Source organism: Gymnoscopelus braueri (assembly GCF_963280865.1).
Source record: "Gymnoscopelus braueri genome assembly, chromosome: 8".
Lineage (NCBI taxonomy): Eukaryota > Metazoa > Chordata > Actinopteri > Myctophiformes > Myctophidae > Gymnoscopelus > Gymnoscopelus braueri.
The window spans coordinates 47,411,416-47,424,451 of NC_137609.1; the positions used below are offsets into that span (position 1 = coordinate 47,411,416).

The window sequence follows — 13,036 nt, forward strand, 5'->3', positions numbered from 1 at the left end:
CTATTTTCGCTGAATGTTCGCTCTAGAAGCGAGGGAGGCTAGGCTCATGTGGTTAAAGAGAAATTATTGAATATAGTAAAATAACAGTAATAAGTAAAACTACTCATGTACAGTACATACTTTCAGGAACAAATAGAACAATTAAAATAATACTTTTTAATGATCAAACAAGCAGATTTCTTTGGTATTCCTTAAACAAAGGTTTTATTCAACATAAAGTTATTCAATACAAACAGGCCATTCTGGCGAAGTGCATTTTTAATTGAAAAACATAAGTCCATATTACACACACCTAGTGTTGTATTAACTTGCACATTAAATCAAATACGATGAATATTAAGGCAATAATCCAGCTTTATGATGGTCAATAACCAGATTATTCAGATGGACAGCAGTGTTATATACAGTACATATAACAAGAGTCAGGAATAAAATATATTCCTTACATACATTCTTTATACAGTATAACAAAAATAAAGCAAAGTTTATTCCTCATATCAGAAACCATATTTTATTTAGTCACATCTTCAATACTTCTCGTTATTCTGTCTCTCCATCTCTCTTGTTTTGTTCAGAAATCAGACAGAGGGTACATTTTCTCCAGTATTTTAAATTCAAATTATTTAGTTCTGCTTTAACAAAAATATGCCACTTTAACCACTCAAGCCCTTTTTTAAGAAGTAGCCAAAATACCCGATCTACAAGCGAAGTGCATTTGTATCGCGACACGTTGTGAGCTTGTAGATCTGCTATTTTGCATTTTTGGGGGGAAAATATATAAATCTATATATTTAAATCTAGAAATTTTGGGAAGATTTTGAAAAAGTCCACCTATAACATTCCCAAAATAGGGACGCCAGGGTTAATGTGGTCAAGAGTGAAGGAAACAAATTCAGTTCTTAATGGAACACAATTGTATTCACTAGTGACTTTACAACAATCACCTCCACAAGTTTCATCAGTTGTTCTCAAAGTGGGGTCCGTGGTGGACCCCCAGGGATCCTTGCGGGGGTTCCAGCCAGGGGATCCCAGCAAAAATGATTGGTAGGTAGAGTCGCAGACCCATAAGGGTCCATTTGGTTCCTGAGAGTGTACAAATGGAACCAAATGGACCGGTAAGGGTCCATTTGGTTCCATTTGTACACTCTCAGAGTTTAATTAACAGCGACTACTGTATATTAGATTGGGGGCCCAGAGATCAAACTGGGGGTCCTAAAAAGGTTGAGAATCACTGCTCACTAGAGCCACGCCATGAAAGTCTGCTCTTATGGGGGTCCTTGGCATACATTTTCAAATGGGGGTTCGCAGGCCTAATATGTAGCAATTTGGGAGTCCTTGACAGGAGAAAGAACAGTTTGAAAACCACTGTGTTAGACACAAGATCCATATCTCTCCATCTCTCATGTGAGGAACCTGTGAGAGGCTGTGTGGAGGGAGGGGATGGTGGCGTATCTCCTGAGGAGGTCCTTGGCCTTCTCCTGCAGGGAAGGAGGCACCATGGAGGAGGAGGAGCTCCCACTGAGGTGGAGGAGAACCAGACAACACTCCATCACATCTGGACGAGGAAACATCTGAGGAGATCAAAGAGGGAGTTAGGAGCCAGGGGTCTTCCACAGGGGGTCCGGGACCCCTAGGGGATCCTCAGAGCTACTATAGGGGGGGTCCGCCAAATCTTTGTGTGATAGGATGTTTTTTTTAACCACTTGAACCCTAGCATGTCTATTCTGAGGGGAACATTAGCCTAAAATAGCCGATCTACAAGCTCACAAACACCTCGTTGTGAGCTTGTAGATCTACTATTTTTGCCTAAGAGGTTTGTTGTAGGGGGGGTTTAAGTGGTTAGATGTCTGAAATGGACAAAAAACATTAATTTACACAACACTGATGAAGTGTTTATTGACATAACGTGCACATACATGACATAACGGGAAAAGGACAAAGCACAAAAGAACTCGAGATCTTATTTCCAATGTGACCTTTTGAGTGCAAATGTGAGTAAACTGAGTGTAGTGTGTTTGGCATGTGTTCATATAGAAGAGCACAGACAGAGAGAGACAGAGAAGAGAGGCTCTCTACCCAACTCTCTGTCTGTCTCTCTCTCTATTTCAACCACACAATAAACCCAGCCAATGCTGGCTACCGAAACGGAAACACACCGATTGCCAGCACAATACCTTGGGAATCAGCGTGCGTGACATTACATACCTTTACTGTACTGGGCAGTTGTTCCAGTTGTCTCTTATACTCTGTCATCTTACTGGACAGAGAGACCAGGGACTCCTGGTCAGTAGGAATGCTGGGAAGACGACAAACACACTTCAAATGACATTCAACTCACTAATCGGACTTTCCCAATGTTGTTACCAGTCTATCACGTTAAACAATGACACAGTCTCACAAAATATACCGATTTGTGAGACTTAATCTCAATTAAAAATTTGCTTTTTTATGTAGAATAAAAGGAGTTTAATTCAGAGCAGCTGTCCCCATCCTTTTGTGGATCCAAGGGCGCAAAATCTCACACACACACACACGCGCACACACGCACACACACACACACACACACACACACACACAAACACACACACACACACACACACACACACACGATATGTGTAAAATCAAAGGAAAGGCTTGTTTTAAAAGGAAACTTAGACTTACACTACTATACACTCAAAACACAATACAATCTTAACTTACATAAAATCTACTGTATTCCTGTTGTTTTCTCTTTAACTGATTTATTTGATACTTGATTTTTGTGAGATTTTTTGTTTTGTTTAGTACAGTATACGTGTTTTTGTATGCAATACACCGATGTGAAATGTTTTATATTGTGATTAATGTATAATAATATTATACATTAATCACAATGTAAAACATTTGTCTGGACATACGTATGTCTGGACCCCGGGAAGACTAGCTGTCGTTAAGGCGGGATATATATAATCTGTATAATAAACAATAAGCAATAAACAATAAGCACACAGACCGTGTCCCACCAGACTGTGGCTTGGTGGAGGATGTGTCCACTATGGCAGGTGGCGCTGCACTGTGCCGTGTCACCATGACACTCAGTCTGTCCTGGATGTCTGTCACCGCCCTCTGAGTGGTCTGGAAGGACAGGGGCAACGGTTTAATTCAAATAATGGATTCAATCCATTATAAAAATAATAAAACATCATGGCATTAATACAAAATCATGACATGGCAAGTGTCCGCTTATTATAAGCAACTTTGGGCTTGTTTTTTTTGTGTAAAGTCACTTGTAAATATTGGTAGTTGCGGGTTGCGTTTTTTGGGGTTTCTCAATTGTAGTTGCTCATTTGGGCTGGCTTCCAAATGTTTTTTTGTTTTTGTTTAAACCATTGGTTCTCAAACATTTTCATGTCAAGGAGCCGGCCCACATTAATGTGTAGGCCTATTTGTCCACGGACCTGGACCTCCATACCAGATTTGTGTTTGTGTTGAAAAATATTCAAAATGTGGCACTTTTTTTTAAGTGAGATTTTTTTGAAAATAGCAGATCTACAAGTTCACAACGTGTCACATCGCGACACGTTGTGAGCTTGTAGATCGTCTATTTTCAAAAAGCCAGCGTATATAGGTTTGAAGTGCTCAATTGGCCTATAGTCGCTTCATTTGGGCTTCTTTTCATAGACCTGGTTGCTTGTTTCTCTCGCAGAATCTAGCGACACTGGCCCTTACCTGGTAGGCAGCATGGCTCTCTGACAGCAGCACGGGACACGACTCCATCCAATCCCTTCCTTCAATGCCCCCGCTTTTACCGCTCACACACACAGCTGACTCGGATAGAGGCGCGTCTGGAGAAACCCTCTCTGATTGGTTGACGTTTGGAGACGGCATCTCTGATTGGTTGACGTTTGGGAGGTCAGCTGCTGAAGGGAAAAAGGATCCATTCCGGTTCTCACAGGTTAACGCCTGGTTGTTAGCAGAAGCGCTATCTGTTAGCGGTTGGCGGCTAGTTGAAGTGCTATCAGTTGAAGCCTGTTTGTTAACAGAAGTGCTATCTGCTAGCGGCTGGTGGCTAGTTGAATTGCTGTCGGTTGATGCCTGGTTGTCAGCAGAAGCGCCATCTGCTGAAGGCTGGTGGCTTGTTGAAACGCTGTCTGCTAGCGGCTGGTTGCGGTGCGTCCCTGCGGTCGTCCACCAGGTTTCATACAGTCTGTGGTAACAGATCAACGCCTGCAGGCTGACAGAAGCCGCCGTGGCCTCTTCCTGGTCCTCAGGAAGACATCTGAGAGACGCAGCGCCTGAGAGACACAGTGAGAATTTGTGAATTCTGACATTCACAAAATGCCTCTTTACAGTCGGCTTTGAGTGGGTGTATTAACTCTATAACTGCCAAAGACGTTTATAAACGTCTTTGAGAAATTAGCTGTTGCCTGCCAAAGACGTATAAAAACGTCATGAAAAAAAAAAAAAAAAAAAAACTTTTTTCAAAAAAATTTTTTTTCTAAAAAGATTCTCTAATTATTTACTATTGACACCTTTTCGATATTCCAAACGAATAAGGAGATAACAATTTCCAAAGATTTGCTGCTCCATCCACTTCAATGTTAAAATTGAAACGGACAAACAATTCACAATGTTTTTTGGTTTGAAACTACTGGTTTTGAGCTATTTTCAAACATCAAACAACACATGACAACAAGGTCAAATTGACCTCGTTGACATTTGTGAAACCACACCTGAATCTCATCTGTGATTAGAAATTTTCTGGGGATCAATCATACTTGAGAAAAATATTTTGTGGCTAAGCGAAAAGGTACCAAAATCGGTCAAAACCCTGGCAGAGGCTACAGACTGTTCTGAAAAAACTCTGGCAGGGTAAGTTAAGTAGGGGTGCAACATTTTATCCAACTAATCAAATTAACTGATTCTAAAAAAGTAATTGATTTGAATTAAATAATGTTCAAAAATAGCAGATCTACAAGCAGTAAAATATGCATTGAACAAATGAACGCTAGGATGTGCCAGAATTGTCTTCAATTAAAGACAAAGATGAAGTCATTTCTTTTAAGCCAAGGAAGATTTATTAAAAGTCAGCGCTCAGCTTCAATCGGTCATGTTAAAAACCACAAACCAAAATTTAAACAGTCACAATTACACAATTATCACCTTCACAATATATCATGTATTAAACTAAAAGACTTATGCTTCAGCAGGATTTGGAAAACAAAACTGCTCGAGTCCTTACTAATACCAAGAAAGTGGAGCATATCACTCCAAGTTCTTTACACCGTCTGTCAAACAATTGATTTCATAATACTATTGTTGGTTTGTAAGGCACTGCATGGTTTAACGCAGGGGTCTTCAACGTTTTCAGGCCAAGGACCCCCTAGCTGAGAGAGAGATGAAGCAGGGACCCCCTCTATATCGTATAAAATTGTGTTTCAGATTCAATTTTTATTGTTCACATGCTTTTTTTCCCCTCTACACCTATGCCTCTTTGCCAAAAATAGCAGATCTACAAGCTCACAACGCCTCGCGCTGCGAGGCGTTGTGGGCTTGTAGATCTGCTATTTTTGGCAAAAGTTCTCCTCAGAAAGGGGATGCTAGGGTTCAAGTGGTTAAGGTCAAATCAAAAATCCTATCACACAAAGATTTGGCAGACCCCCTGTAGTAACTCTGAGGACCCCCTAGGGGTCCCGGACCCCCTGTTGAAGACCCCTGGTTTAACGGTTTAGGGCCATAATACATTCATGATCTTGTGCTACATCGTGGACCATCCAGACCTCTCAGGTCTTCTGGGACAGGTCTGCTTTCTGTCCCCAGACTCAGAACTAAAAGTGGAGAAGCAGTGTTCCGTTTGTATGCACCACACATAAGGAACAAACTCGCAGAAACATTCTGGTCTTCTGCAACTCTCAGTTGTTTTAAATCAAAGCTGAAGACCTTTCCGTTTGCTGCTGCCTTTTATTGACATTTTTTAAATATTTTTTTCTGCACTGTAATTTTATTCTCTTATCTCTGTTTTATTTATAATTTTGCGATGCCATAACCACTTAAGCCATATTTTCTTTCAACAATAAAAATACACATCTGCTGTGGTTTGGTTCCATTTGTACACACTCACAAACCCATAAGGGTCAATTTGAACACCGGTGGTGGTCCCCGAATCCAACTTTGAGAACCAGTGTATTGTAAAGCTGTGAGTGTGAGTGTGTGTGTGTGTGTGTGTGTGTGTGTGTGTGTGTGTGTGTGTGTGTGTTTACCGTCAGGGAACAGCAGAGTGCAGAGGGCCGAACACAAACAGAAATGTTCGCTGGTCCAGGACACAGCCTGCCACAGCGCTGTCACCTCCTCTACGCAGTCACACAGTAACACACTGGCCACAGCCTGAGACACACACAGGGACACACTCCACACCACCTGAGAGAGAAAGAGCGAGAGATCCATGTTAAAAACATAATACAATGTTTATCATTTTATTAGATTTATTGTTGATGTTTTCATATTTTCGTCATGTTTTTTTTTGTGTTTATTAAAGTCATAAAAGGTCATTAGTTTGTCCATTTAAGGTACATTGGTCCTGTAAACTAACAATGACCAAAATAAATTAAACGGTAAATCTCCTCTAGCTCAGTGATTCGCCAACTTTTGAATTTCAAATAAAGCCACATTCCCCCATATCTCTGAGAGTGTACAAATGGAACCAAAAGGACCTGTAAGGCTATATATGGAGACACAAGGTTTCTGTCTGACAACGACAATCTAGATTGGGGGGCTACCCAAGGGAGAGTGAGAAGAGAAGATAGCAGCCAGGAGAATGAGGCTGGCTGGTCACTCACTGCCATCGACACCGGGAGCTTCCAGCCAGAAGACTTGGGAACCAACAAACGGGCATCGATCAAGAGGCCGTTACACACCTACCGACCGGAGGACTTTACGGTGTAGACTGGCGGTCCCAGAGATAAAAAAAAAGGCATGAAATGGGGGTGGTCTAATTGTATATCAAATTAAAAAGGTTAGAATCACTGCTATTCAGCCACGTCGTAAAAATCTTGAAAAAAGCAATCGGGGCGTCCTTGATATCAAAATGTTTGAGAACCACTGTCCTACCTGTTTGAGAGGGAGGTTGGGGCTGGGCTGTGGGTTCTCCACAGCCTTCAGCTCCTGCAGGAGTCTCCTCAGCGTCTCCTTGTCCGTCAGCTGCTCTGAGACGCTGAACTCCTTGGCCCACACCTCCCTGATCCTGTCCCGCAGGCCGGGCGGCTTGCTCCCGTCTCGTGCGGCGCCGTGCGGCCCGCAGCTTTGAGACCAGGGGTGTGCGGAGGTGCAGGACCACGGTAAGACTCTGCAGTCTGACAGCGTTAGGGTCAGAAGCTCAGTGACGCTGAAATACAACCTGTAGACCTGGAAGACATGTAAAAAAAAAAACAGCATTTTATAATAACTTTATTACAGCTGTGATTTATAGTTACGGCTTGATATTGTTTTTTATTATTGTTTGTAGTGTTTTGTCAAGTTAAAAGTATAACAACAAGCGCAGGTCTTGGCCACGCCAGGAGGAGATGATTGTTTTCACTCCTTTCCATGTGGGTCTGTGTCCAGCTAATCTCAGACACTTTGGGACCGATCGACGTTTGCATGTACACTCCCAGTAGGCCCTCCCCCGCATATTTTTTTTAATTGGCTTCATGGTGGCGCTATAACAGGCCGCTTCACGTCTTGAACTGTAGGTCATACAATTAAAATCTTTTCTCCTGGATTCCTCTGATGATGACCCCCATTTTTCTTCAAAATACACTTTTTGCTACCAATCCACTCCCACATATTTTGTCCAAAACTCACAAATCTGTGGGCCTACACATTATCACTGGAACCATGTGATAATCCTGTGTCATTCAGATTTTCCATATTTCATTCCGATTGGCTATGATTGACTGAATTTGCAAAAATAAATGCTGCAAATCATTAACGATTTAGCCCAAATTTTAATCACGCATTGAGGGGCATTTAAACAACAAATGCTACACATGTCACCGTTTGTTGCAGAAGCATGTTTTTCCCCCCCACCAAAGTTGATAAAAATGATCTCAAAACAATGACCGTCAAAAAGTGTCATGCAAAAATAGCCAAAATCTACAATCTCAGAACAAGTCGCATCACTGACGGTTCATAGTGGATGTCCCCGTCCTCTTGCTGTCGTAGGATAGTAACGTTTTACAGTTATTACACTGTACAGCCAACACCTTGTTTTCTGAGTCCACGACCAACTTGAAACTTTTCCATATTGGTGCCTTCCCTCCCTCCTTAGTAGTCAGAGAATATTCACCTGTTGCGATTTTTTTCTTTATTGCATTAACATCCATCTTCGTTGTTCCTTCACACTCTGTTGTGTCCGAGTCTCTGACCTGTTGTTAACCCATAGTACACGCCCGCCATCGCATCATACCCTGCCACTGTCTGATTTATGACCCTGTTAAGAACCGATCTGCAAGTTGTGAACGTGTTAGATCGTGATGCATTGTAGACCTCAGTGGGCTTGTAGATTTAATGTCTATTTGGTGCGCAACACCAGCCTGCAACTAAGTATATATCAGCAGGGTGCCAGGGATGATCTAAACATCTGATAACAAAGCAGCATGCATTGCACACTGCACAGCAGACCGTTCTTCTGTATCGCTCGCTCTACTCTCTCTCTGTCTGCTGCACAGTGCTGCCTGAGCAGCTTGACCGCTAGTGAGTAGTCGTGATGCGTTGCAAGCTTGCAGATGTACTATTTTAGCTATTTTCGAAAATGTTTGAAAATCCAGAATTTTGTTAAAGGTAGGGTAAGTGATATTTTTGGGTTAAAACAAAAAGTATTTTTTTTAAAGGTTAAAGCACTATATTCTGATAGTAATCATTGCTATAGAGTGTTTGTTCAGTAACAGGAGTCTCCCCGTCTCTCCAGCTCTTTAATAAACAGAAAATACATTTTCTGGTAGGTGTCAAAATCTCAGCCAATCAGGAGAAAGTACCCATTTTTAAGCTTCATTTTTATAGTGTTCCAGTTCTAATTTTGCCTGCTCATTTCTTGGTGTCATCACTTCCCATTTCACTTGTTTAATCTATATCCTGATTGAGTTCTCTATCCTGATTGGATAAAATTGGAAATGAAACTGAAACTGAAACGAAAATGCATTTTCTGTTTTATAAAGAGCTGGAGAGACATGGAGACTCTTTATATGGACAGGACACTCTATAGTAACGAGCACTATCAGAACATAGACCCATTTTGCAATTATTTGAATTATTGCAAATCACTTACCCTACCTTTAAAAAACGATATCGATTAAATAATCGATCAAATCTATTAAGTGTTGCAACCCTAATCAAATATCAAAAACATAATGAACAGATTGTGAACATAATCGTTGGTTCCAGCACTAGCATCGTTGTACTGACCAGCAGGGAATCCTGTGTGTTCAGAGCTCGTTGAGCGGCCAGCCAATCGTCGTCCGCCGCCAGGTCTTTGGCCAATCGGAGGCAGAGGGAGGCGGCCAGCCCCGCCTCCCCGCTGAGCCTGGCCACGCCTGCCGCTGTCTCCAGGGACGAAGCGTCGCTCTTCCTGGACAGAACTTTGGCCGCGTCGAAACCAGCGCCAGCGGCCAGGTAACTGAGAGGAGGAATATGTATGAATACATCATTCATTTAACCTGCACCTTATGTCTAACCTCATGTACATACCTGCTACTTTTTACACCTCATGTCTAACCTCATGTACATACCTGATGCTATATGTGCTATATGTATAAATGTACAGATCTCAGATTTGTCTTTAGACCCGTTTCTTTCCTATGTTTTCTCCTTGGACCAAAAACTAAATCACACTTCTTTCAGTTCAGTCATACCAAAGACTCCCTGCTTGGCACACAGCTTCAAGGGTTGGACTGAGTTACGTCCCTGAATATAAATAAACCTACTGCAAATAAATAAATAAGCCAATATCCAGTCACCCTCTTAATGAGAGACGTGACTGGATGGTGACACCTGCCTGATACTCAATAAGCATCTAATAAAATGATATTTCAATAAGTGTGTACCTAATAAAATGATACTCAATAGGGTCTGTACCTAATACAATTATATTTCAATAGGTGTGTATCTAATAAAATGATACTCAATAGGGTGTGTACCTAATACAATTATATTTCAATAGGTGTGTACCTAATAAAAATTATACTCAATAGGTGTGTAATCAGTGTATCTAATAAAATGATATTTCAATAGGTGTCTACCCAATACAATTATACTCAATAGGTGTGTAGTGTATCTAATAAAATGATACTCAATAGGTGTGTAGTGTATCTAATAAAATGATACTCAATAGGTGTGTACCTAATAAAATGGCAACCAAGTGTATTTAAAAACAATCAGATGAATGAACCGTCGTTGTTTACCACTTAGCAGCAGAGGACAGATGTCCGTCCTTCTCCAGGACCGCGGCCCAGGACAGGTAGAGCTCCTTCAAAACAGGATCCTCTGCCTGCAACCTGGCCTTGGCCAGTGCTATGGCCTCCCTGGGACAGACAGACAGACAGACAGACAGACAGACAGACAGACAGACAGAAAGAGTTAAAGGTGTAACTGAACTATTGAACAACTTCATATACTTATAGAATAGCCAATCTACAAGTGGGATGCGACGTGTTGTGAGCTTGTAGATCAGCTAGTTTTGGCAAAGAGAGTTGGTGTAGAGGGGGGAAAAAAGCATGGGTCAAGGATGGACCACTGGAGGACCCCGGTTAATGAAGCACATAGGATGCATTAGTGTGTGTTGTGTATTATACCTGTACAGTTTGTTGGAGTGCAGCAGATCTATGGCCTGGTACACTTTGTTGATGGACAGCAGGTAGGAGGCTGCTTTCAGGTGCTGCTCCTGCAGACACAGCTGCTTGACGTAGGCCTCCACAGTGCTGGACCACACCTGGTACCCCGCTGAAACACAACACAACACAACATCACATCACATTATACTGGACACCAAACAGACTTGACCTAATTTGGCTCTGTACTTGGTCTGCTCTTTTCCCCCCTCTACACCAAACCTCTGCCGAAAATTGCAGATCTACAAGCCCACAACTCTGAGGACCCCTTAGGGGTGCCGGACCCCCTGTTGAAGACCCATGCTGTATGCCGCTATTGTCCTGGACCACACCTGGTACCCCACTGCAAAACTAAATCACTTGGCAATGGCATTACACCCGTGGCTTCCGAACCTTTTCTGAATCAGGGCCCACTTGAAAGTGTTCGCGGCCCACCCATCTGCCTGCTTAACACAACACTGCTAGTTCATCGTTAAACTAGCATTTATGGTTTCTATCGTAGCCTTCGATTAGTGTCCTTGTTATCCTAGTCGTCTAATCACACCTGGTGAATGCAATTAACTTACTGGTAGGACAGAAAACCAGCAGTACTAGAGGTTCCTGTAGGACAGAAAACCAGCAGTACTAGAGGTTCCTGTAGGACAGAAAACCAGCAGTACTAGAGGTCCTGGTAGGACAGAAAACCAGCAGCACTAGTGGTCCTGGCAGGTGCAGTGTTAACTTACCCATGGGGGCGAGGGACAGCAGGTGGTCACTGAGCTCTCCCCTCTCGGTGGCAAGCTGCAGCGCCCCCTGTAGGTCTCCGCTCCACAGTCGCAGGTAGGGGATGGAGTCGTAGTGAGCTGCCTCCGCGTGGCCCTCCTCTGAAACAACACAACAGCAAACACTGGCTGTAAGGCACTGGTTCTCCATTTTTTATGGGTTGTGAGGTTAAAGGTAGGGTAAGTGATTTTCTTTGGTTAAAATAAGTGTTAAATAGCTCTATATTCTGATCGCTATAGAGTGTTTTTCAGTAACAGGAGTTTCCCCGTCTCTCCTGCTCTTTAGTAAAAGAGACATCTTGCACATCTTGGAAGTGATGGCACTAAGAAATGAGCAGACAAAATGGAAACTGGAACAAAAATTTAAGCTGATAAATGGGTACTCTCTCCTGATTGGCCGACATTTTTCCACCCACCAGAAATTGTATTTTCTGTTTATTAGAGCTGGAGAGACAGGGAGACTCCTGTTACTGAACAAACACTCTGTGGCAATGATTACTATCAAAATGTAATGCTTTAACAACAACAAAAAATCCGAAAAATATCACTTACCCTACCTTTTCCTACAATTTGTTTAATTTAATTATTATTGCAAAAGATTAACAAACAAACAAACCCTTTTTTTTTTTTAAGAAATCAGTTATAACAGTATTTTTATATTGTATGTATGAAAGCTGATGGTACCTTCTTCCTGCAGCATGCGGTACAGGGCCTGTCTGTCGGTGAACAGGCCCAGATGGATGTGCTCTCCCTGGCCAGGAACACAGCCTACAGGGGGCGCTGGAGACACACACAACATTATGCTTGACATGTATTGACAATTCTTACTTGACTAATTGTATGAATGTATTCATTATTGAACTTAATTTTTCTCTTTTTGTTTAAAATATTCTAAATACCTGATCTGCAAGCTCACAAGGCGTCACATCGTGATGTGTTGTGAGCTTGTAGGGCTTTTGTGTGACAGTGTTTGTATTTAATGGGGCTTGAGTTTGTTAATCAGACTCACTGATTTACGGTAGTCGTTTATAAAAACTAAAATAAACTATTAGAATGTTTTCGCTTCAATTTGTTGGTATATAAAGAATAAAACAAATATTAAAAAAACCTTATACTATTAATAGAAAAAGTAATCGATTGTCCTCAGCCCAACAATCAATGCTTTATTAACAGTACATTTATAAGTGAAACATGTTCTACCCTACCATTGCCTGTTATCCAACTGCAAACTGCAGTTTGGGTGTTGTAGTCTTTACAATTACAATAAACTACATGGACTACAGTGTCATTAGAGCCAACAGTTCAGTTTTTAATATGACTAAATTGATAACAGCAGCGATACATTCTAAAGGCTGGGACACACTGGCTGCAAACAGCACGAATTCTAACAGCTGCTCCCATGATTGTCTATGTACAAACCCCACACTGGCAGCGCAA

At 41.9% G+C, this 13,036-nt stretch overlaps 1 protein-coding gene across 2 annotated transcripts in view; it reads right to left on the bottom strand.

Moving 5' to 3' along the window:
* gemin5 (gem (nuclear organelle) associated protein 5) overlaps window positions 1-13,036 on the bottom strand; it is an 851,612-nt gene that overhangs the window by 816,109 nt on the left and 22,467 nt on the right. The window contains exons 20-30 of one of the 2 annotated variants that reach the window (XM_080434642.1): window positions 12,284-12,379; window positions 11,564-11,701; window positions 10,803-10,950; window positions 10,413-10,532; window positions 9,418-9,628; window positions 7,087-7,380; window positions 6,240-6,396; window positions 3,709-4,274; window positions 2,993-3,114; window positions 2,206-2,296; window positions 1,353-1,571 (exon numbers count right to left, since the gene is read on the bottom strand). In XM_080434642.1, coding sequence (XP_080290768.1) covers window positions 1,401-1,571; window positions 2,206-2,296; window positions 2,993-3,114; window positions 3,709-4,274; window positions 6,240-6,396; window positions 7,087-7,380; window positions 9,418-9,628; window positions 10,413-10,532; window positions 10,803-10,950; window positions 11,564-11,701; window positions 12,284-12,379 — 2,114 coding nt within the window. In that variant the 3' untranslated portion in view covers window positions 1,353-1,400. Of the gene's footprint in view, window positions 1-182; window positions 1,572-2,205; window positions 2,297-2,992; window positions 3,115-3,708; window positions 4,275-6,239; window positions 6,397-7,086; window positions 7,381-9,417; window positions 9,629-10,412; window positions 10,533-10,802; window positions 10,951-11,563; window positions 11,702-12,283; window positions 12,380-13,036 lie in introns of those variants that run through there. The other variant, XM_080434641.1, reaches the window with a different exon arrangement.